The sequence below is a fragment of the Acanthopagrus latus genome, chromosome 3 (genome assembly GCF_904848185.1).
Source record: "Acanthopagrus latus isolate v.2019 chromosome 3, fAcaLat1.1, whole genome shotgun sequence".
Taxonomy (NCBI): domain Eukaryota; kingdom Metazoa; phylum Chordata; class Actinopteri; order Spariformes; family Sparidae; genus Acanthopagrus; species Acanthopagrus latus.
Window position 1 is genome coordinate 11,752,300 of NC_051041.1, and position 25,766 is coordinate 11,778,065.

Consider the following 25,766-nt stretch of genomic DNA (forward strand, 5'->3'; position numbering starts at 1 on the left):
AGCCGGTCGGAAGGGATTGTCCGCTGAGGCCGCCTTCGCTTCCTCCTCCACTTCCTCCCCCCCACCCTTTCCCTTCCTGTTGAATGCAGGCTCTTTATCCAGTGTTGTTGTTTTTCGTTGTTGTTGCCATTTGCAGACTCCGGCATATGCCTCAGGTTTTTAAAGTGGCTGGAGTTGTCCAGTAAAAACCAACAATGAATCTCAATGAGAGCGACTGCCTGCCAAGACAAACTTCAGCCTCACTTACTCACTCGTCTTTTGTTCTGCGCCTCTTCCATGCTCTTTCTCCCTCCCTTTTCAAATCACTGCTGGCACCCCTGCGCGATTCCTTTGACTCCTCTCATGGTGTGTATTTTGTTTCTCCTCCTGCACTCTCGCTCTACCTTTCTCTCGTTATATCACCGCTTCTCACTGTCTCTGTCACTCATTTTCTCTTCACGCTCCACTCTCTCCCTCTCTCTGCTCCAGTGTCAAACAGACGGATCTTGCCCTTGACAACATGGCTCCAATCATTTGGAAGGATTAGTGCTTTTTTTTTTTTCTCCTTCCCTTTCCTCGCTCTCCCTTCAATTAGCATGAACAGTATGTGTGTTAACCGCGTGTGTTCAAGACCCGCGCGTGCACACACACACACCCACACACACACACACATTTATACCCACGACCAACTGTGAAAATACAGGCTAAGCCATATAAAAGGTTAAGTGATTATGTAGCCGTAAAACGAACGAGGGGGTTGTGTGTGTAAAACCGGAGGGTGAAGACATTATCATAATTCAATTCACCGCGATTCACTTCTCCCAAATTTAATAGCGGCTTGTATCAACAAAACACGCTCGCCGGAACAGGACCTTTTTTATAAAACAATACGATTCTATCCGTTTTAATTAAATAACAAAAGTGGGGATGTCAGCAGGCCCAGCAGCTGCACGCAGCTGCAAGCGCAGGTGGGGCGTGCAGGGCCAAACCATTTAGCCGACTCGGCATCATTTGAAAAGGACTCGGCACTTTCTTGTTTGGCTGCTTGTCCTCCATCATCCTCAATTAACCTCCCTCATAATACTACAACGTCTTTAAAGATTACAGAAGATGACAAACAAACCGAATCAAGCACTCAATCAATACCTCATCGTGTTTCTCAGCTAGCAGATCTCTCCCTGTTACTTTCATTAAAGTTATGTATTTATTTATCCTTTTTTTGCATTGTGTGTGTTATTAGTGCTGCGGTGACCTTTCTCGAGCTGCTTAAAAGTCAACCTGCCCAGGGCCGCATCGCACCGCGCCCTAATAAGACAGCAGAGGGGAAAGAAGGCTTAAGCCGGATTTATGTCTTGCCGTCAAGGTGTTCCGCCAGGCACGCCGTAAATGACTCCAGCATAGGAATTGATTTATAGTTCAGCGTAGGATTTAACCCGTTGATTGTCATTGCGTCACATGAGATGGATGTGTGTCACACACTATTGAGCTGTGTCAAGCATTCATTATGTGCCCAAATTTATAGTGGTTACATGATTTTTTTTTTTTTATTTTCATGGTGTGTTACAGTCCATCACGGTGAGGAGGATTGTGTTGGAGAGATGGCGAAAAACAAGAAGGATTACTGACTTCAGACGAAGCACAAACATATACAGAGCTGATCAGTCCCAGCTCTCGTGGTCCCATGTTGCGTATAAATGTGTGTGACGGACCGAACCGCTTCCACATCTCCGTTCTTTCGTCAGTCAGCAGGGCTTTGCAAGGGTTAAACTTTCTCCTGTCTTCTTCTCTCCTCTGGCTGGCCTTCTCTCCATCTATCTGTCTCTTCCCCCCCTCTTCTTCTCAGGGCCGGCTCCTGCAGATGTTGCCTGTTAAAAAATCTTCCTGCCAGGCCTCAGCTGGGCTATAGCAACACATGATGTCATCTTAGACCCACCTCCCTCTCCCTCCCGCCTCCCCTCCCCTTCACTGCTCACATGCGACTGAGATCCACTCCAGAACTGCCGCCTGTGTGTGTGTGTGCGTGTGTGTGTGTTCTATTTTTTCCCTTTGGCTTCAGCTCCTTTCTTGTTCTGTTCGTCGTCCTTCTCATTTCTGTCTGAATTCTCTCTGCCAGTGGCTGTTAGCAGGAGTGAATTTCCATATCCTTTCACATATTTCTTTCTCTCTCTTTTTTTTTTCTCATCCCCAGCCGTGTCTTTTCTCTGCCGCACATATTCTCTCTCTCCTCTCATCGACACTCTCTTACCATCCTCCTTTTTTCCACCAGACCAAATAATTAAAGAGAGAAAAGTGAGGGAGACTTGCCAAGGCCCCCCTCTCGCCGTAGGGAGCCGGCGCGCTGAGCCCTCCTGTGGCAGGAAGCGGTCATGACAGCGTGTCTCTCAGCTCCAACGCTTTGTCAGCAGACTGTGGCAGGACAAATATAGCAGCACTCGGAGCAACTGCTGCTTTAGCATTTTAGTTCCTATTTCAGCGTCGGTGTGGCACTAAAACTGTCACTTTGTTTTGATTTGACTGATAGAGATGAAATACACCCGCTTGAACTTTGAGAGATTAGTTATCAGATGGGTAATTAAAAGGTGCACTATGTAGTTGTGGGGAAAACATTTTAATCAGAAGAGAAAGATCTTCACTAGTTTTTTTTTGTTTTTTGATTTTTTTTATGTCTAAACAAACCAAGTAAACAAACTATTCATTTTCATGACTGACCTTACTGACAACACAGTTGCCTTCTTTTTTAAACTTTGTTTATATGTGGCGGACCCTACCACCTTTCTAGCTTCAGACAGTGTTCTAGGGAGCTTATTTTCCTCTGAGAGCAGCTTGTTTATTCAGTTATGGAAAAGAAACATATTTTTGAGTTTATACCTCATTAATATTGTAAATATTGAAATTCTTCTCCGAAACTATATAATGCTCCTTTATATTCTTATGTAACATATACAATGATAATGATAGTGTACAGCTTTTTCTTTCCTTCCTCACTCCTCAATTCATTCTGTCCTCCCTCTCTCCATGTCACTGTGTGTGTGTGTGTGTTTTGGGGGACATGATTGACGGAGGCGGGGTTAGGTTTCAGTCCCCCCTTATCTTTTAATGGCCTGGTCTTTGTGTCGGCCCCCCCACCACCTGAGACAAATACAATACAATACAATACATGTGTGTGCACACACACACACACACAAACACACACAAGTGTGACACGAGAGCCCTTCAAAGGCAAACCTGTCAATGGGCCGGCTGTCACCTCCCTCCTGTGGCGCCCAGACTGTGATTGATAACTCCATCTCTCCCGTCCCTCCTGCTTCCTTTCTTCTGTGGTTCACCTCCAGCTGGTCCGGACAGAAAGACAAACGCATACTGTAACAAAACATGATTACAGATGCACATTTTTGCATGTATTCTAATGACGATTATGGCTACATGATGGCATATTTGTAAGTTTAAATAATGTAAGAAGGTGCAGCTCCACTTATGTGCAAATGTACACACATTCTTTACTCAAATAGAAATACAGGTACTCATGTAAAACTAGAATCTTGAATAAATAGAAGTGCAGACTCAAGTTCTTCTACTCAGTAAAAGTAAGAAGTTTAGGCTACAACTGCTTGAGGACAGTCATGACAGATTTGGTCCAAAGGCCATTTTTCATTTGCAGTTTAAAGGCTGCATTAAGATGCATCCAGACAGAAACAACAGGAAAAAATGTCTTTTTTGCACACATCATTTTAGATATTTCAGAATAAAAGCATGAAGATATATTTGCTCTCTGAGAAATCAGACCTCCTGCTCAACCTACTTAGATATTATCTACCAAATGTTCTTTAGCTACAAAGAGCTCTTAATACTGTTGGGCCGGCTCTCTCTAACACGCACACGCACACGCACACACACGCACACACACACGCACACACACACACACACACACACACACACACACACATGCACACACACACACACACACACACACACACACACACACACACCATTCAGCGAGAAGTAGGAGAAGGAAAATGGAATGAGAAACTCACAGCAGCAACTGAAATGTGGGCCATGAAAACAATATGGAGACGAGGAGGGAGAGGGCGGGAGGAAAGTGGATATTCTTAGAAATGCATACGGGAGAATATAAGCGGAACGTGAGGACTGAAGTCAGTCAGAGTCCCCTACACAATTTAATGTCGCACAGTGGAGTTTAACATGGACGACCCAGCTGTAAGGCTCTCTGCACTGAGGCAGAGGGTGACCATGTTTCTTCCCACAGCTGCAGACACTGAGCCAGACACCACTGTACCAAACCTCTGATCTACAGCTGGGAGCCTCAAAGACTTCATAAACACTCACTCATATCTCTCTCTCTCTCTCTCTCTCTCTCTCTCTCTCTCTCTCTCTCTCTCTCTCTCTCTCTCTCTCTCTCTCTCTCTCTCTCTCTCTCTCTCTCTCTCTCTCTCTCTCTCTCTCTCTGTCTCTCACACACATGCACTCACACAAGCACACAAAACACACACGGGACCTTTTTTTCATAGCACAAAAATAGAATTATAGCGTTTTAGCAAACCCATGACAAATAAAAGGCTTTTATTATGTGCCCGGATGGGTTTTTATTCCATCCCACTGACCCCACCTCCTACCTCATACTGTCCAGCCATCTGCTAGCAGAAACCATGGAGCCCTCTCATGTCCCAGTCGCTTTTTTTTTTTTTTCCTACCCGTTAGGAGCTGTTGTTTATCTCGGGATGTAGTGGTTTTTGGTTTTGGTTTGCACATATCCTTTTCTAAACCTCGGCCTTTGTGTTGACAGCAGTCTGAGCTGCAGTTTACAAAAGTGAACTGCGTTTGGAAGTATAGTAATCAAGGCAGTTGATTGGTTCTCTAATGAATAGCGTAGGTTTCCACAAATGGCTCTGGTCTGGCCGGCCAAATGTTTACTGCAGCGCGAGCATCTGAATATTTTGTCCTTTTCAATGTGGAGTGTGGGTGCGCCCACGCCCCTGCCTGTGTCTTCTTGTACTTTCTGATTATAGAATTGTATCTGCGTGTGGGTGAATTTTGGGAAGCTTTTGCTATCTTTGATGGATTGTATTTTTAACCTTGAGATTTATGTGTTGAGACATCTGATCAATAGAAGTGTTATCAGCGTATTAAAACCTGTTCCCCTCCAGCAAAGATTCCTGCTTTTCCTAAGATATTTCCCTTTTACCTTGCATACATAATTGATCAGCAGCATTTGTCTATATAGATTCTTAATCCTTCTCATCTCATGCGTACAATCCTTCTCCACCTTTCTGTGTTCATCCCAGGTCTCTAAAGTGAACGGGCTGACGCGAGCAGGCTCGGCACAAGCTGTTGGTGGTGCCAAAAAGAGCCGCGACTTCCGACTGCCGTCCAAAACTGTGAAGAAGTACACAGCCACCGTGTCCAAGGGCCACGTCACCTACACCAAAGCCAAACAGAAAGAACTGGGCAAGAAAACCAAACTCAGCAGCAGCAACAAACACAACAGCGCCGCCTCGGCAACATCGTCAGCGAACAATCACAATCAGCACAGCCAGCCAGCAGCCAGCAATGGGCTGGCCAACTCAGGAAAAGCAGCGGCACCAGCCCACCACAGCAATGCAAAAACCCGCAAACAGGTGCTACTATCCAATGGGCTGCACAATGTTGCTGCCGGCCCCCGCCTCAACGGCAGGCTAAACGGGCAGCGGCACAACACCCTGGCCAAGGAGGACGGACAGAGACAGTGGCAGCGCCAGCAGGGCCAGGGCGAGTGCCCAGGTCGAGAGGGACTGCGTAACTCCAAGCGGCGTCTGGAGGTGGTGCTCAATTCCGTGGGGACAGGGGTTGTTGAACAGAAAGCCAAAACCACTGGCAACGAGGCCAAGAAGGCCAAGCTTCAACCGGCGCCTCTGGAGACCCGCAGCAGCAAGAAGGTGGCCAATCAAGAGAAAGCTGCCACACAAACCACCACCCCTACCACTCCACTTTCTAATGGACATGAATCAGAAACACCCCCCTCTCCTAAACAAACTGCACCTGCTACGCCACATCCACCTCCCACTCCTCCTCCTCCTCCTCCTCCTCCTCAACAGACTCCCTCTACACCAGCAGCCAGTGCGGAGCCGGTGAACCAGCGACCCAAGCGGGCATCGGCTGGCAAGCTGATGTTGATTCGACAAGCACAGCAGCAGCAGAGCAGGTCTCACAGTCGGAGCTCCTCCTCTTCCTCCCCTTCATCGGGCCAGAATCACCCACAGAACCCCAGTCGTGCCAGCACTACCTCAGACCCCCAACAAACCTCTGTGTCCTCCTCCACCACCTCTTCTCCGCTCGCTTCGTCCAACAACCCGGGACAGCTCAAACCGGCGGCGCCGCGGCCTGCTGACCGCGATAAGGACTGGGAGCGCGAGAAAGAGTTGACACGCCAGAAGGAGCGTGAGCAGGAGAAGGAGTGGGAGCGCCAGCGGAGCAGGCCAGAGGGCTGGGCAGCGCTGGGCGAAGCCCCCGTCTTCCGGCCAGTGCCGCGGGAGTTCCTGGACCCCCTGGTGTACCTGGATGCGGTGAGGGAACAGGCCGAGGCGGCTGGCATGTGTCGCGTGGTGCCGCCTCCAGACTGGCGGCCAGAGTGCAAGCTGAGCGAGGAGATGCGTTTTGTTACACAGGTGCAGAGGGTCCACATGCTGGGCCGGCGCTGGGGCCCCAACGTGCAGCGACTGGCCTGCATCCGCAAGCACCTCAAATCTCAGGGCATTACCATGGACGAGCCACCTGTCATTGGTAAGTGAGCCAAAGAGACGCACACACGTGTGCATGTACGAGCGCACAAAGAAAAGCTTCCCAAATTGATCGAATTAGCTCAGCAGTAAGCCACAGGTCTCTTCCTGCAGACACTGGACCAGAACTATTGATTTTGGAGTGAAATAAACCCAGACAAGCCTCCAAACTGAGGCCTTCTCTCAGACCTGTGGTTTTCCCCCCTCACAGCTTTTCTTGAATGTGAAGACACCAAAGTGATAACTCTATACAGGTGCATCAAAGGATGATAATGTACAAAAAAGTGCTGCTTACCTTGTCGGCATCCTGCAGGTTATAAAACCGTGACACTGCATGAGTTACAAAAGCAGCTACGAGCAAGCATCACAAATGTTCCTATTTCAGTATCAGCAGAGCTCTGAAAGCTTCACTTGCATCCCCGCCTGGTGTTATTTTACCATTTATAGATGACAGTAACAATGTGAAACATTTGGCGGAGGGCCTGACGGGGCACCAAAACAACACTTCCCCCCCCAGATTGTCCTGTCACCTTCCATTTCTCCCAATGACATCAGCATTTTATGAGCCTTTAAATAGCCCCAGGTAGACAGAAACCCAATGCGCGAGCTTTCTGGTATGTATGTACTCCATGGACACCAATAAGTGATCGTTAATTTTACTAGCTTTGCATTGGTTCGTGCCGTGTTTGCTGCCGTTGTATACAGCTGTGTTAAGATTAGCCCAGTGTGAGTACAGTTGGTATGCGACTGTTGGCCAGAGAGACCTGGCAGCCACTGAGCCAGAGCAGCGAGTCTCCGGCCAGGATCGCCTTGTTCCAAATGACTTCCTTTACTGTGCCCAGCAGATCAGATCTACATTAGTACAATTTGTGTCTGTTTGGCGCAGTGATGTTCGGATCATTTTGAAAGGTGATGGCTCAATTGGCCGTTTCAAATAAAGTGAACTGGCCTGGATGAAATGGCATGTTTTGCCAAAAGAGCAGATGCTCCAAGATGGCCGTAGTCTTGATTTGATTTCTGTGTCATTTTGTCAAAACCTGAGTTCAAACAAGTGAAAATGGGAAACTAATCTATGTATACATAGGTGGTCCACATTTCAAGTTTTCTCACTTTTGAGTTTTCTCACTTTTGAGTGCTTTTATAGTTAGCCTGAGACGCATGGTGTCCTACTGGAACCGTCACAAATGTTATATTTAAAGGTGCACTCTGTACATTTTGGGGAAGAAATTTAAATCTGAAGATGAATATCTTCATTGAATGATTTTTTTTTTTTTATGCCTGAACAAACTCTCCATATTCATGACGGAATGAAATGAATACATTTCATACTGGTTTACTTTGTTTATATTTGGCGGACCCTGCCACATTTCCAGCTTCAAACACTGTTCTGATGGCCTTTTTTTCCCCTGAGAACAGTTTGTTCATTCAATTATGGATTTAAAAGATTGGCAATATTCTAATATGATTATAATATTTCATAGTTTGCAAAAAAATTCTGAGTTTAAATTTAAAACTTCACAGTGCCCCTTTAACAACGCAAAGCTCACCCTTCATCTTTTTCCCAACTGAACCTTCTCCGTGTCCTTCTGCTCCATGCAGGTGGCTGTGAAGTGGACCTGTCACGTTTTTTCCAGCTCATCAATGACATGGGCGGCATGCAGCAGGTGATGGACCTGAAGAAGTGGACCAAGCTGGCTGATCTTCTGCGCATCCCTAAGTCGGCGCAGGACCGGCTGGCCAAGCTGCAGGAGGCTTATCTCCAGTACATCCTCTCCTATGACTCGCTCAGTGCCGAGGAGCGCCTCCGACTGCAGGACGGCGTGCTGCAGGAGAAAAAGAACCTGGAGTCGCGCCGGGGCCCTCTGGAGGGCCTCTCGGACTCCTCAGCACCTAGCGCGCTGGTACTGCCACGCTATGAGCCCAAGAATGGGCTAGTAGGTGGGGTAGTGGGAGGGGCGACAGGGAACCACCGCACCAATGGAGTGTATCACCGTCTGAAGGAGCTGGAGGCTCAGGTCAAAGCGGGCCGGCGCCGGCTCTTCGCTCAGGAAAAACAAGGCAAAGAGGACAGGCAGCACGGGGAGGAGCAGCAGCAGCCGCAGCCGCCACAGCAGCAGCAAGAAGAGGACAGTGGCGTTCTCATTGACCAGCACAAATGTATTAACAAGGTGAGGATGGAGAAGACATTACCTGTTTATGCCACAAATTTGAAGCATACAGACAAGACGCACGTAAGTGTATCTTCTCTTTTCGTAACTGTTTTCCTTTTACAAGAGGTTTTATGATGTGAGGTCACTGAGTGCTGTTTCTAACTCTTGCTGACTGCTGTTTCAGGGCCAGTTGTTCTTTAGAATTTACAGTCTTTGCACTAGCAGTAGCTCGGATGTTGCTTTCCTCTTGGCCGGCCTGTCTCCTCATCACGGCTGCCCTTGGTTTTAATTTTGTCCGCAAAAACATGACTCATGGCAAAGACGCCCTTCAAATCTCCTTAATTCAGAAATGTGGACTCGATTCGACTCAAGTCTCTGAGGCTGGACTTTGACTCAGGAGTTAACAGACTTGTTACTGGATTTGACCTGAGGCATGAAAACTCCAGTGACTTGTTTATGCTCATTTTATGTTTTCAGTGTAGTTTAGTAATATTTTTGTAGTCTAGATGTCAGTATTTCACTTTTAAAAAGTCACGAGGAGAGAAAATCTTTCTGATGATGTAGAAATTAAGAATTGAGGTTCTAATAAGTTATTTGATATACATATAGAATATTTATAATATAATTTATATTATAATTACACTGATAGGGTATAACTGTGGTCTGTTCCTGGTTTTGAAGGCTGCATGACAGTTAAGTGATGTCATTTTCTGACCTTATCAGACTGTTCTACTTGTCCTAATACTCGCCTTTACCGGCTGAGTCATTATATCCACATCATAATTGATGACAAACCTCATTGTATCACATCAAATTGAAAGTTGGAAGAAGTGACATTTGACAGCCGGCTGTCAGTTTGTTAGATTTTGTTGGCATCCGTTGTCAGGAGTTTCTCAGACCTTCGGTTTAACAAACTGTTAATGGCAACTATAGCAACTGCTTTCTGAATCAAGACTGGCGTTGCACAACTTTCACAGTACCAGCACTAAAGTTTCAGTATTACGATGTGACTGTGCCAGTTCTTAAGTTTCCCACTCTGCAGAAGGAGCTGAGCTGTGCTATAAACCATCACAGCACACCATGTTAACTGTTACCATAACTACCGTAACCTGTATACTCTCATAGTCTGTGGTTTATAAAAGCAAACACAGGAGGTTTGCACAGTGTTTACAGGCAGCGCTACACGTTAAAGTGTCATGAAGCTGCACTGTAAAGATCTGCTTTTGGATGCGATAGCAGGGACAGAGGTTTTTGTATCATGAACATCTTGTGGTTTTGTTACATATTTCAGTGCAGCTGTGTCTGTGTTTGTGTGTGTGGTGGTCAGTAGTCCTGTTTTTGTGTGTGTGTGTGTGGATGTATTCCAACCTCCACAGCCTGCTGGCAGCTGTGTTGATTCTGGCTGGCTGAAATGTAGGTCAGAGAGAAGGCAGCCCCTGAACCAGCCCTTCCCCTCGCCTCTGTCCCGCCCCCCCTCACTTCAAACTCCGCCTTCTCTCCGACTCTCTCCGCCCTTCAGCTCCTTTTTAATCCGGCCCTCGCCCCACGGCTCCTCTCCTTCAGCTCGTGCCCTTGCTCTCAGCTATTTCCCCGTGAATCTCCAGTGCCGTTGTGGATGATCCCTCTCTCTCTCGATCGCGCTCTGTCCTCTTGCCAACTCCCAAACACGTACAGTCAATCAATGCAAAGGCTCAGGATTCTTTGTGTCAAACTGTAAAGCTGCGTATTCATTTGCAAAGAGCTTGTGTGCACAGTTTTTTTTTTTTTTTTGCCGTGCCAGTAATTATTTCAGTAATTAAGATAAGTTTGTTCTGTGTTGGCTCTCTAGTCACACTGCACCCATATCAAATGTAGATCCCATTTGATTTATCCACCCTCCCCGTCCCAGTTCCTTCGGTAACTAAATCCCTCCGGTTGACCTCAGGCTGAAGAACTGAGATATTGTCAACAGACTTGACCCAGTACAGTCCACAGACCTCTGAATTATAGAGGTACAATTCAGCCTTGTGACATTTGAATGGCTGTCAGCGTCCTGACAGGACAGGCTTGTCCAAATACGACCCATCACTTTTCTCCACGGCTCAGATCTGTATGCATTTTTCATCACGAGCGGCCCCCCGAGTGGAGGTTATATTTCACTTTTTCTATCGCGGGAACAAAGTGCATGTCAAGGGTGTAATTAACTCTAATTACAGCAGGAAAAGGCCTGGATAAGTGCCGTGACTAACTCACATGAAGAACATCTTGTCAGGTCACTACTGTACTGCATTATTTGACTGCATTATTTTACAATCCTGCAGCTATTGTAGAAATTGTAATAAGGTCGGCCGCTTTTGAAAACATCTGGACACCTAAACGGAGAGGGGGAGAAAAAAGAAATATCCACTGTCACTGCGAGGATAAAGAATCCGCAAGGTCATCTTTCAACAGGGTCTGTGCATCTCGAGAAGATTTATGGCAACCTTCAAAGCGTCTCTGGGAGCCGGAGCGTCCATGAGAGTAGGGGTCAAGTCCAGGGGAGACGCGTACTGACACATGTACAGTCGATCCATTTGTCTCTGTGCGTACAGTACACGCACGGCTGTCTCTGTTGTCGACCTTAAATATGTTTGATTCACAGGGTCTGTGCGGTTCTTTTTAAAGTTTTGAATGTGCTGGATCTCAACAGTTTTGTTTGTCAGGGTTCACAGTGTGCTTGAATTTGAAATTGTCCTTGAAAAATGTTTGATTTTCAACGTAATCTAGTATTCATCGACACAGTCACTCATTTACACCCAGTGATGGAATGTAGTACATTTACTCAAGAACTGTGCTTAAGTCCAACTTTGTGGTGCCTGTACTGCCAAGTCAACAGTGTACAGTTTAGACACACATGTAAATGGATTTTTGATTTCTTTTGAATTTTGCTATCGAGACTTAAGATTTTTTGCCAGAAAATGATTACTTAAGCACATGTCATATCAGACACTTTTAGACTTTTACTCAACTACCATTCATATGGGTGACTTTCAGGTTTACCAAAGTAATATTTCAACATATCTTTACTGTTACTCAGGTATGACTTTTGGCTACTTTCTACACTGTCTATACCGGACATCTGTTCATATTTCAAACAATGAAACTATCTGTTGTGATTTCTTGTTTGCTGTTGTCTTGGCAAGCATTAAATGATCCTGAATCCTCAAAACATCCAATTAAAGTTACTATGAACAGCTGGTAAGATTAACAAAGTGATGTTGCGCAGTGATCGCTGTGGGTTTAAGGGATTCTGTTAACCACATTTTTCACACTAATGATGCAGCGAGATAAAGGCTTGGACAGTCTGGAAATACTTGGTTTAATACTTTCCTCTGCAAAAAAAAAAAGGCTGTTCAGGCCCTGGAGTGACATCTGGATTTATTTTTTGACTTGCTCTCCTCCTTTTGCGCGCCGTGACTCATGATGTTTAACGCTTCTCTGTTGCAGGGGAAATCGGTGTCTTTGACTAACTTCTTCAGGATAGCTCGGAACACCATGACCATGTGCTTTAACAAGGAACCAGGGGCTGCTGATGTTGAGGTTAGCATGCTAACACCTTGATTGTACTGAATGTAAATTGCATTGACATTTTGTATTTTTTTTTTACTAGATGTCTTGTAGAAGAAACATTAGAACTGTTGTAATGTTTATCTGAAACTTAGTCACGAGATCTTCCGTTTTCTCGAGGACCTTGTTGCATTCTTCCACTCATCTGCTTTCCTTTCCTTTTTGTTTCTCGTAGCAAGAGTACTGGAGGATCGTGGAGCAGAGAGACAGCCATGTGGCGGTGCATTGTGGGAAAGTGGACACTAGTACACATGGCAGTGGTTTCCCCACAGGAAAATCAGAGCCATTTTCAAAGTAAGCAGCTCATGGACTTCACAGCGCACTCATTTAATACTTTGAGAAATACTCTGTTCTAGCTCTAAAATAAACTTTTCCTCATCTCTCTTCCTTAGACATGGATGGAATCTCACTGTCCTCCCCAATAACTCTGGATCCATTCTGAGGCATCTGGGTGCTGTGCCTGGTAAGAAGACGTAAATGCGGCTCAAGAGCGAACTCAAACTCTCTGTCATTGTTACCGTGTGATAACCTCTGCTCTTGTTTCTCTCTCTCTCAAACCCACCTAGGGGTGACCATTCCCTGGCTTAACATTGGCATGGTCTTTTCTACCTCATGCTGGTCTCGAGACCAAAATCGCCTTCCATATATTGATTACTTACACACTGGTGCTGATTGCATTTGGTAAGTACTCACTGGCTTATCATCATCACTGGCTCATTTTGTGTGTGTTTGTTTTAGCACTCTGTGGACAGTCAACTGATGTCTCTGTCTTTGTTTAATCCTCCTGCAGGTATTCTGTCCCTGCTGAGGAGAAGGCTAAGCTGGACAAGGTGGTCCATACACTGCTTCAGGCCAATGGCACCCCAGGACTAGAAATGTTGGAGAAGAACATCATGGTCAGTGTTGTCCTCCACTTAAGAATTGTCCTTCTTTGGCCACTTCAATTCCGAAAAACAGGTTCCCAAACGTAACACTTTGTCTTTCTCGACTCTTTTCTTGTTCCCCCAGATCTCTCCAGAGGTGCTGTGCCGCGAAGGCATCAAAGTTTACCGTACGGTCCAGCGGAGCGGCCAGTTTGTGGTCTGTTACCCCGGTGCCTTCGTCTCTAAAGTGTGCTGTGGCTACAGCGTGTCAGAGACGGTGCACTTTGCCACACCGCACTGGATGAACCTGGGTTACCAGGCTGCAAAGGTCAGCATATGAATTTGTGTGGAATGATCAGTTCGAGGGCTGCCGTGATAAATAATGACATGTGTGGAAAACTTATTATGCAGTATGAGTTTTGTAAATCTGAAAGATTGAATCCAAAGGAAAATATTTGCCTGTGTATTACACATTTCACCTGACATGTGTTTTATTTCTCTGCTGCTCTGTAATGCCTCACAACACTGGCCCCCTGTGGACACTGGCAGTTAGAGCTCTGATTTATGTGGATTTGATTGAAACTGAAATGGATAAATTAACTAAAAACCTGGAGCTTAATTCTCTAATCAGCCAATGTGCTGAAATTCAAGGAGTAATTGCAGCTGGAAGTCTCTCCAGAGGGTGTATTTATATATTTTTTAAGAATCATGGGGCAGGCCTATGGACCATTGGACCTCATTATAGCAGTAATAGTGGAGAGGAAAATGCTCTTTACTGTCATTATGGGTATTATGGTGATGGAAGAACGTATACGTTCAGCAATGCAATTGTATTCATAGTCACAGCAGAAATTGCTCTCAAGGGTAATATGACATTCATACGACTCGCTGTGCTGCAACATTTTCTTTAAAAAAAAAAAAATGAGGACGAGAAACACTGATCGGAGCACAGAGATGTGGAATAATTCTACTGTATTCTCCTGCAGTCTTTTGGATTTTGAGACATAAAAAGATTCCCAACAAATGCATTGAAAGGTATAATAACTGATTTATTTTTTATGGTGCAGGACCTGAAGTGTCGTCGTATAGCCAAACCCTTCTCCATGGAGAAGCTACTGTACCAGATCGCCACAGCTGAATCTAAGAGGGACAACGGCCTTCTCCTCACCACCATCTCCACCCTACTCAAAGACCTCAGGTAGGGCGCAGCGACGCACACCAACGTTGTCACAATACCAGAATTTACACTTTTATACAAATTTGCCATGAAAAATTATGTGATACTTTTGATGCCACAGCAGAAGAGACAAAAAGGCCCTTTACACAGAAAATGGTTTTTTTTTTATTAATAACCCATAGAAAAAGTAACACATACAACATTTGTAATATTGTTAACATCTGTGCAGCTTTGGGTTAAAACTCTGATTGTAATAGAAGTGTTGGTACCTTTTGACAAAAATAATATACACACATATGCAAAAAACAGGTACAATTTTTTGCAATTTTATTCATAAGGGAAACATGTTAAAAGTGATATAGACCATTTATTTCCACTTTCTTGTGATTAATGGATGAGGTTATAAATAAAATGTCACTTAAAGGTGCTATGTAGTTTCAGGAAAAAAAAAAAACAGAAATTTACAAAAATTGTAATGGTAATAATACAAACGTAGTCGTTATTTGATATTTCCATATAAACAAGCCATCCTCAACTGCATAGTGCACCTTTCACAGTGTTTAATAAGTCTTCACTTTCTGCAAATGCTGGTCTTTTTTCATGAGAGGATGTCCCACTCTCCATAATTTTCTGAAGCAATAAAAGCACATTGAACTTATGAAACATCCTCCTTGTCCAACAGGAACATAGAGATGCGCCAACGGCAGGAACTTTACAAGGCAGGTTTGCACTCCTCTGCCCGCTATGGCACCCACGACGGCAGCCTGGGGCCCAGTGAGGGACGCAAGAAGCCCCGCGGGAAATGGCTGGCACTGGAGTCCTCGGAGAGACGCTGCCAGATCTGTCAGCATCTCTGCTACCTGTCCATGGTGAGAGCAGACGGCAGCTTAATGATGGATTATTTTTCCAAGATGCTATAGTGCCAGTTCGAATACATGTTATTTTCCATTGCACACAGAAACAAACTTCTCATAATGTCCTATAAGAAAGTTTCGGAGTCAGGAAATAGTCGTGACATCATCAATAACTGTAATGGTTTCATATACATTCTCTTGTGCTTTTTAATGGCTCGCTAGATCAAAAGTATCCAAGCCAAGATGAAATTTAATAAAACTTTAGAATGATGTTATCCAAGTGACTCGCATAATACTGTAATATATGCATCTCGATAACTTGCCAGTGGCGTAATAAAGTCAGAGTGAAAGACATTTAAATGATTCATCAGGTTTCTCGCGATCTCATTACGGGGAGATCTCTGAGCTTGGGTGTCTGCTTTCTGTCTGTGCAGGTGGTTCAGGAGACCGACAACGTGGTCTTCTGTCTGGAGTGTGCCCTGCGCTATGTGGAGAAGCACAAGTCCTGCAGAGGTCTTAAGATGATGTACCGATACGATGAGGTGAGCTGCCGCCGTCTTTTTCTCTCTGTGGGTCAGTTCTCTGTCCGTCCAGACGGGGGAGACATCGGCTAGGTTAACAGGGCTCTGCTCCAGGAAGTGGATAATTCAGCATGAACACTGTAATTCCTGCTGTGTGAATTCTTACCACATTAAGTTTTTTACCTTTTATGCTTTTCCCATTCAGGAACAGATCAACAGTTTGGTGAACCAGGTGTGTGGCCGGGCCATGTTAAAGAATGGAAGCAGCGGCGTCGGTGGAGGAGTTGTCGTCAGTAGAGGAGGCGGGGACCCCTGCCACGGCTTAAGCCCCCCCAAAGCATCCCCGGCTAAGCGGGGCCCGCGAAAGCGCGCCACCGTGGAGGTGTCCCTGGCACGCCTGTCCTCCAGCCACATACCCAAGGCCGCTGCTGTGTCCTGAGGGGGACGCCTCAACATGACCGCCTGGTGCGCTGTGCCCACATTCTGCCCCGAACCTTCTAAACTCCCCTGGTTTTTTTTTTCTCTTTTTGGCTGCTTTTCTTTTTAAAACATTGAGCAGGGTCACTATCAATCCCTCCTCCACCACCCAATATTTAAGATTTTTTGAGCTTTGGAAATCCCCCTCACCTGACCTCAGTCCCCCCCTCCAAAAAAAAAAAAAAATCTTCACCTCCCCCCTTAGGCTTGTTTATTAAAAAAAAAAAAAAGAAAAGAAAAGGAAAAAAAAGAAAAGAAAGATGTCTTTTTTGCACTAGTGTGAAAGAAGAATTTATTCTGGATGATTTTAGAATCCCACGTCCCTCATGAAGTCGTCCTTTTACAACATTACAAGCATTAAGTGTAACACAAGACTCGACGGGCCCTGTTATACCCTTTACCTCCATCACATGTCCTCCCTTAACTGCAATGGGTTACATTTGTTACCTTCCTCTTGCATCACTTGTTCCTGCCCTCATGTCGCCCCTGAGACTGAACCTGATTCCCCTCTCATCACGCGTCACTCAGCTGTGAACATGGGACAAATGGAAAAAAGGCGGCCTTTAGTTTTTCTCCCCAGTTGTTTTAAATGAAAATGACATCAAGTAGTTACCCAAAGTTTCCCTCTGTCCTTGGTTTAAGGAAGAGGAGTCCATTTTTTAATGATTTTATTCTATCTTGATGCAGCTCCTGCATCATTTTGTTTTTTAAAGGCGGGGGTGGTGACGTGAGGTAAAAACTTGAAAGACAGACGATGTTGGTTTATTGTTGGTTGGCTTATGTTTTTACAAGTTCTATTTTGAATTTTAGCTTTGTTTTTTGCTAGTTTTTTTTTTGGGCAAGAAGTCTTCTGTGTATTTTTTTTTTTTCGTCATTGTGGATGTTTCTGTTCGTTGGTGGATGTGAGAGGGGGCAGAGCTACAGCTGCTCGACCTGTGAAAGGTCCTCGCTCGCCTCACTTCCTGGTAGTATGGAGGGATCCCTCCTTCGCTAGCAAGTGAAAACTGTGCCTGAAACTTAGCGAGGAGATCCACTTTATTGGTGCTGTTGGTTATAATTACTGTATAACAACACAAAAAAAATTTAAAATCTGGGGGGTTGGCGTCTGCTATCAGCTAGCTCGCGCTCCCCCCACCCCACAGGGCAGAAAGGCTTTTCAGGCTTTTCTGGTTCTAGATGTGCAATCGTGTTAACATTCCATTCTTCCAGTCCTCTTGTTTCATCTGTACCAGTAAACATTAATTATATTATTATATTATTATTATTATTTTGTGTTTTTTACTTCTGTTGATCTGATGTGTTATCTCAAGTAGAGCCACTAGTCAAAGAGTGTAAAATGTGAAATATCAAATCCAAGTTTTTGTTTTTTAATTGTTTTCTGGCTTTTGCATTTTTTTCCCCCTTTTCCAGATATGAGTGATTTTTTTTTTTAGAGAGAGGAAAAAGTCCAACACAAACAAAACATCAACTTTTTTTTGTACATAATCCTGTAAATTTCTTTAAATACTTGAGCCTTTTTCTGGGGTTAAGGAAGAAAGAAAAGGAAGGAAGGAATAGAGGAGAGAGAAAAGAGTTCCAGAGGAGAGTGCTTGATGAAGAAAAAGCCTTACATTTCCCCTTTCTTCATCCGTGTGAGTATGACGCTTACAGGGTTGCTCTGGTAAACGTGTATAAAAATTTTAAGTGCTGCTTATATCACTAAGAAAGAAGATATTGAGTAGCCAACGACTGCCCCCCCCAACCTAGTTGTTTGTTTAGCTTTACTTTTTTAAAGAAAAGGGAAAAAAGAGATGTTCACAAAAAAAAAAATGGGTTTTTACATTTTCATTACTGAAAATTCAACAAAAATGTAGTAGCTACTCATGTTGCACTGAGCTTGCCAGTGGTGACTGTCAAGGAAAAATCCTATAATCCAGTTTGTTGGTTGTCGTCCCTCGCAGAAGACTGAACTGTTTTAGGACTATTTAATGAAATACCAAGTCGGGTGTTTTCAACATAATAAAAAGTGGTTGTCAAGTTTTTATGGCCTTACAATATATTTTATTCTGATGGGATTTTTTTTGTTTGTTTTTCAGTTCTCTTTTGTTGTTTGTTCGTTTCTTCCATTTTCTACAGTATAAACTACTTGCTCACGGTGGGGTCTCTGGTGACTTAATTTATTAGTGCCGCATCTCGGCCTTTCCCTCCACTCGGAAAGAGAGTCTCATGTTGGTTATATTGACAGTTTTTTACTTTTGCAGTTTGTACTTAAGGTTTAATAAAAACTTACCGACAATTCACTGTCACTTCTTTCCAACCTGCTTTGTGTCTCTTTTTGTGGACTTGCATGAAGTCACAGAGTTTTTTTGGCAACATAAAGGCCAATTTTTATCCCAATTACAAACTGGGAACTGGTCAACAGCTGAAATAAATTCAGAAGGACAGAAAATTAATCTGGAACTATTTTGGTGATCACTTCAGGCATGTTAAAAGAATCAAATCATCCATCACCCACCCAAGTAAAGCACATGTGTGGGACACACTGTTCATTTAACAGGTCACAAGTATGAGGAGGTGGTAACCCCTGTTGTAGACTATTCTAGAAACAATAATCAAAGTAATTGACCCACGATTATCTGCGTGACCACAGACCTTACTGTAAAGGTAATGTAACAATCATAAGAATAACTCAGAGGCACTACCTTTTTAAACTATTAAAATGTCTTTATTGTCAACCCATTTAGACCTTCTAAAATGATCTGGGTCAGGTTCTCTAAAGTCCTTTATCATTGTTCCTCCTCAGGGACTGCATATGTTTGTGAGTGTCTGTTCATCTTAAAAAAATCTTATTTAAGGTCTAAAATGGCCATGCAGTGTAAACAATGGCATTTTAACATTACCGAAGAAGTTTTTATTTGGTTAGTTCAGTTCAATCTTTTGACATTGAAGCCTGTAGATTCGCCATCCGTGACATTTTTGGAAATTAGCATTGGGTGTTTTTCATGTTTTAATGCCGTGAGCACTCAACAAATATCCCAGCATTTCAAAACCTTGGCAAATGTACCCCAAACTATCTGCACTGCTAGGCAGATAGCGAAGTGAGAAAATTCACTGTAATACAAATATAAAAGGCTGTACCTTGACATTATCAGGTTCCATGGTAAACAGCAGCAGGTGTGGGATGTGCCTTCATGTTCATTCAGCAGGAAGCTCATCACTCTTTTCACACATTGTACATGCAGCCGGCTGGAGGACCCTGTAGTTCCAGGTAACCTTAATTAAAGGGCACTAGAGTGATTGTCACACATCGTCATGAGCAGTTTACTTTTCACAATGAACCACCAAGTGCACGCTCAGCCTTGAAATGCCATTTACTCTCACACAACACCAGTATTGCTTTTCCTCATGTTTCAGTTAGAAAACATTAAACTGTAATAACAAATGTTTACATAGTAAAATATTATCCCCCAAGAGAAAACCACTGCATTTTATAGATGTTTTGCTCTACTGTAGAACATTCTGTCCATCTATACATTCCCTCACCGTGTCTGCTTTCAATGTATAAAGCACTCAGGCTGGGCTGTAAATCAATAGTGAGCGCGCAGGGGCTGTTAACATGCTCAAACCCTGAATCCCACTCACATTTCATTCTTTTAACATGCTCCTTAAATTCTAAGATGAAAATTAAACAATGCTGGGGGAGAAACATTTATTACCAACAAGTCATAAACTGTAGGCAGGGGAAAAGAAAGGAAGGAGTTATGCTGTCACATCGCACAAATGTCAACATTTCTGTACAAAAAAAAAAAAAAAATCTGGATACAGTTAAACCTTCTGGGTCTTGTCCAGTGCATAGCACACAGTCCAAATAGGGATTTGGTCCTTGTTCAAAAAGAGAAGTTCACCCAAATATTATTGGTCAAAGGAATGGCAATGGGGAACTCTCGTGTGTGTGTGTGTGTGTGTGTGTGTGTGTGTGTGTGGGCGTGTGTGTTAAACCGCTGATTTCCAGTTACCTGAACTCCACCAGTCTGTCGGCTATACAGTACTATGTGGTATATAACACTGCCAGTTAGTAACCATGTTAACAAAGCCAGTGGCACTAAAGTATTATCTAATGGGTAGTTTACATTGAAACACTGCAGAATGTAGCTCATAAACCAGTTTAGAAAAAAAATGCAACAAGCTTTGTGGGGTTCAGCTTATCAATTAAAGGTCCAATGTGTAGGATTTAACAGCATCCTGGTGTTATGTTGCAGATTACAACCAGCTCAATACACCTCGCCTCACCTCCCATGTGAAGGAGAAGATATTAAAGGTTCATTTGAAGGTAACCAAAATACAACAGGTAGCTGAACACTAATTAAAACATAATGAATTTCTGAATTTCTGCCAATAGATTCCCCTTAATCCTACACAATGGACCTTGAAATCAAGAAAAACTCATCCATGTGCCCCTTGCAGGTCAGGTGCAACAAGTGTATTGTGCTAATTATTTGGCGTTTGCAATTCAGCATTTCTACGGATCCGACAACAGTTCTTGTCCCTACTTCATGTGATTGGTTGAATTAGTTGGCTTGTTCGTTATGCTAACTGTATGTTAAGTGGTTGTCTGTTGTCAGAGGGTTGTGTTTTTTTTTCCTGGCGGTTGGTCTGTAAAATGAAAGGAGCTGATGTAGCAGATTGCGCGTCATAGTCGCCTGGGTGAACTCACCAACCACTTTGGCTGTGGCATCAAGCGTCTTTGGGGTCAAGCCCCTGATAGGTGCAGCAGAAGATCAAGAGAGAGGCTGAAGAGGTTGTGCATTTACCCTCCAAACTACAGCTCAAACCACAAAAAAAAGACATTACGAGAAAATCAAGTATAGAGAAGGCAAACCAACAAAGCCAACAGATCACAGAGTTGGGAAATCTTGCGAGGATTTGCAATAACACGTCAATCCACCAAAATTACTTCAAAGTCATGCAAGGCTTTGTTGAGGTATTTGAATCATTAAGCATGATCCAGATTTCTTTTTCTGGAAAGACATGTTTCATAAGTAAGTTTTAAATGTAGTTTTGGTAGCTTCAAGAATTAACCAGGGGTTCCAAAGACATCTCTGACACTGGACATGTCCTGTCATCACCTTAATTTGGCTGACAAATTACAGTCCGAACAATATTATTTTTAGTGAAGAAAATATGATTTCACTTGTGTGGCCTGCAATACAAATCAACATCATGTATTTATATTCCACAAAATTGTCCCTGATTGCTTCCAAACAAACTGTATGTTCATGCCCAACAAGTGTTAGCACAGAGGATGAACTGTACAAGGGACACATGGATGATTTTAGTGTATGAGTCTGTTTCAGTTATTAGTAACAGGCCTCTCCTGATCTCAACATGCACAAACACAGGTACATGTTAAGCCGTTCAATGCCGCTGAAGGGAACTCAAACCTATTTTACAGGAATCAATTAGAATTAATAAACTCACGTTAGTGGTCTTTTAAGGCAAGGTAATGTGGCAGTTAGTGCAACCTCAGTGAATTTTCTCTTGTATGTTTTGCTTCAGTAAGAAAGTGATTTGAGAAGGAAGCCAATATTGTTGTACATCTGCGTTTGATTCACAGCTGTGTGTGTGTGTTTGCGTTGTGTGTTTGAGTTTAAATCCAGTCCGTCCCTCCTCAAACCTTTGGCCTGCTCTCATCACAGTCTTTGCTGGTCTGGTCCTCTCGGTCCACCAACGCTGTATCGGGATGCACCTCCTCTTCGTCCAGGGTCACCACAACAGGGGGCCTTCTCCTCCTTCCCCCTCCACCTGTTCCTCCGACACCACCTCCTCCTCCTCCTCCTTGCTCTGTCTCCTCGTCGTCGTCCTCATAGTCCTCCTCCCCGGCCTCCGTGTCCTGGCTGGCTGAGTCGGTGCAGGTGGATGAAAGGGAAGAAAGCTTGTGGCGTAGCTCAGCCTGGGTGGGAACCTGGAGACTGATCTCTGTGGTGAAGGACTCAACATCTGGACCTGCGAGACAAGAGGAGTCACTTAGATGGATTAAGGTTAAAGGAGAGTTAGTCTTTTTAAACCTCATGTTTACATATTTTGGAATGAATGAAAGATACAAAAAGTTTTGGAACTGGTCCAGCAGATTGCCTCAGCAGAGCTATAATGTAATACTTGTGGGCAACTTTACTGTCAAATATATGCCCACTTAAAGGTTTCTGGATGTAGGATTTTGTGGCATCTAGCAGTGAGCAACATGCGGGACTCCATGGAAGAGGACCCACTCCCTCTGTAGATATAAAAGGCTCATTTGAAGGTAGCAAACATGTTCCCTGTTAGTCTTTGTAACAATCGCCAACTCTGGTTGACAGACAGAAACCCGTAATTCACTGTGTTGGATGGTAAATATTCTGGCTCAACGTGGCACTTTCCCCACCATCTTCTCTGAGATCCAGCCTTTCTCCTGACATTTTCACATTAAACAAGGTAAAATAAAGATTTATTTCCACTGAACCAAACTTGGTGATTATTGGAAGAGTGGAAAGACAGTTTAGAAGTACCAGAATTCCCCCTTTAAATAATGCTGCAGTGGTGCCATCAGGACAACTCAGCTCTGGCTTGAAATTGATGGCCGCCTCCTTTCAGTGTTAGTACAGGTCATCAGGGAATTGAACCATTTTCTCTTAAAAAACCTAAACAATTCTATTATTCATTATCCATTATTTATTTCTTAGATGGCTACTAATATAAGGAGGGCACTGCTCTAGCTGTGGGATTGACTTTGTAGGTTTTGTTTGTTTATACTGTCTGCGGTTTAAGCTTGCATGGATTTGGGCGAGCTTAGTTGCCATAATGTAGTATGTAATACATATGTAATGTAGCAGAAATTTTGCAGAGATTGCATCAAATTATTTTTATTTGAAGGCGAGCTGACAGTCAGATGGTGTATGTTGTTCACTGGCAGATGTGGACAGATGGTGTTTGTGCATCGTGCCTAAACACCGTTGACAATCTTTCGAGGCACATATTTCTGCTTTAGTGAGTTCTTTGACATGGATTAGCTGTAGGAAGTTATTTAACTGCAGTAATTGAGTGCCTTAAGAGTATCATAGTTAGAAAGACTTAAGGTAGACACCTACCCGTGACAGGCGAAGCAGCACTGTTGTCCTCTCCCCCAGAGTGCAGAAACACATCAAGGGCTTCGTGGTCAGACATGTCCATCAGATCCATCTGCTCCAGCATGTCCACGTTCACCTCCATGGACGACATGCTTCCTATTGGCTCTGGACACGCAATGGGACAGCGAGACATTAATCTCACGCATGGAATGAATCATTAAGAGGGCAGCAGCAAGGGCCTGAGTCCAGGCAGAGAGATGCTTTAAAAGTTTTTTTTTTTTGTTTTGTTCCAAAATGTGCAGAGCAGAAGCAAATGGGCACATTCAAGCTTGATGACATTTGAAATGGGTAAGACTGTGTAGGCACAGTTTGTTTACTGTACGATCCAAAGCACTACAACAAAGAATGGACTGGCAGTGGGAAGCTGCATATGAAGTTGACAAGCAAAACCTACAGTATCATAAAGGATGGGTTCTCAGGTTTATTGTAAAGAGTACATGGTAGCTCAGCTAAAGCTAACATGAAGCTTCAGCAGTGTAAGACTCAAACTTGAGGGTTTGACTTCTAATTTTTCGCCCAGCATCCCCTCATGTCTCCTTGCTGAGCTGCTACCAACACAAAGAGGGAATTTCTACTAAAAAGGTAAACTTAAACTGCTCAAGCTTCATATTAGGGGTAAGCGGTATGCCTGTTTCATCACCCACACTGGTGTCACGATTTGCTACAGCATGGACTGTGTATGTTAGCACGTTCAAAATGCCGTGCTTTACTGTTGCTGCTAAAACATGGCTAAACAATTACTCACAGAACTAAAGTTACAACCAGTAACTACTACAGTAGTACAAACAACTTTTTCCGCTGTTATCTGCAAGAACCAAATCAAATGTCTTTTTCTAAATTTACTCCCACTAGGGAGGTGATGACCCAGCGGATTAGCTTTACACATATAGCTTAAATATTTAGTATGAAGGGATGCTTTTAGTATAAATATTGGCACGTGAGCACTGAAACCTGTCCACTCAAAGAGCTTCCTGAAAGAGAATTCAAATGTGCATATCCACTCTACACCAGCTGAACTGATTGGGATTAACATTAAGAAGTGAATATACCAATCCTTATGGTACCCACATGTCTATATCAGGGTAAGGTAAAACACTGTGAAAACTAATGCAAAGATTGACCTGATCACATGATGTGATGACCCCAGATCAGAAAACAGACCGCATGTAGAATCAACAACAATTCAATACATACATGAAGTCAATTGTACTGTGGTTGATTCTACATCGTGGGGATTTATTTTTTGACATGCTTAACAGGGTTCACCCCCCCACCCAAAGAAGGGAATCAACACTTAACCAGTCACGGAACACAATAATTACAAACCCTTACACAACAGCTAGCTAGCATGCTAACTACTACGGTCCTGGATTCACTGCCTTGCAGGAGCACAGCCCCCCTCCCTGGTTAGCTGTCATGATGTGCTGCATGCTTCACAAACAGCCAATCAGTGCACTGTGAGGATGGATGGAGCAAGGAATGAATGGGCTTCAGAAGCAGGGGTGGTGGTGGGGGGGCAGAGTTGCGAGCACGAAGAGGAAGAAGGGAGATGATTGGTCGGTGCACAGCAGTGAGGAGAAGATGCCATTGGCTACCGTACCTCAAGGAAATGAGGAGAGCAGAGGAGGGCGGCACAGGGAGGGAGAGCAGAAGAGTGAAGAAAGAGAGAAAGAAGGGGAATGTTATTTCCTGGGGAGACTGTCCCTAAAAGTCTCCCTGTCCTTTTAGTAGCAACACAAATACAAAAGATACACACACACACACACACACACACACACACACACACACACACACACACACACACACACACACACACACACACACACACACACACACACACACAAATGAGTGTCATATTCTGAGCTCACTCAACTTTGGCAAGTCATCATCATGAACGTTCCACGAACTGATTGTGATGTATAAACACAAACCTGGATGAACTGAATGTGTACACACACACAAATGGTGATTCCAGCATTATCTAAACGTCCACACGCTCCTCCACAAGCATTTTATTCACTGTTCCAGTAATATACACATTCATTTCCTCCTCTCTGTATCTCTGCGTGTTTCCGGTGACACATCTTAGAGAAACTCTGATGCTCACTAATGACTTCTCAGTATGCAGCCGTTTCCACATCTCGCTGTCAGCTCCGCAATTACCACCACATAGCAGCTATTCTGCCTCTTATGACTTAGTATGGAGGATTCAATTTTTGGCCCCCGAATGGACTTGTCTCTTCAGCATGTA

General features: G+C 43.9%; 2 protein-coding genes across 4 annotated transcripts in view; one reads left to right on the plus strand and one right to left on the minus strand.

Moving 5' to 3' along the window:
• The window catches only part of jarid2b (jumonji, AT rich interactive domain 2b), a 112,934-nt gene extending 94,273 nt beyond the window's left edge, over positions 1-18,661 (plus strand). Inside the window, exons 7-18 of the mRNA XM_037094072.1 lie at positions 5,280-6,753; positions 8,349-8,917; positions 12,365-12,457; positions 12,660-12,778; positions 12,877-12,947; positions 13,051-13,165; positions 13,275-13,380; positions 13,493-13,675; positions 14,415-14,545; positions 15,207-15,393; positions 15,813-15,920; positions 16,105-18,661. Coding sequence (XP_036949967.1) covers positions 5,280-6,753; positions 8,349-8,917; positions 12,365-12,457; positions 12,660-12,778; positions 12,877-12,947; positions 13,051-13,165; positions 13,275-13,380; positions 13,493-13,675; positions 14,415-14,545; positions 15,207-15,393; positions 15,813-15,920; positions 16,105-16,338 — 3,390 coding nt within the window. The 3' untranslated portion in view covers positions 16,339-18,661. The remainder of the gene's footprint in view (positions 1-5,279; positions 6,754-8,348; positions 8,918-12,364; positions 12,458-12,659; positions 12,779-12,876; positions 12,948-13,050; positions 13,166-13,274; positions 13,381-13,492; positions 13,676-14,414; positions 14,546-15,206; positions 15,394-15,812; positions 15,921-16,104) is intronic.
• A 153-nt stretch (positions 18,662-18,814) lies between these two features.
• Positions 18,815-25,766, minus strand: part of dtnbp1b (dystrobrevin binding protein 1b) — a 77,897-nt gene continuing 70,945 nt past the window's right edge. For 2 of the 3 annotated variants that reach the window (XM_037094075.1, XM_037094076.1), the window contains 2 exons: positions 23,477-23,620; positions 18,815-22,358 (listed from right to left, as the gene is read on the minus strand). In XM_037094075.1, the coding sequence (XP_036949970.1) occupies positions 22,024-22,358; positions 23,477-23,620 (479 nt within the window). In that variant the 3' untranslated portion in view covers positions 18,815-22,023. The remainder of the gene's footprint in view (positions 22,359-23,476; positions 23,621-25,766) is intronic. The other variant, XM_037094077.1, reaches the window with a different exon arrangement.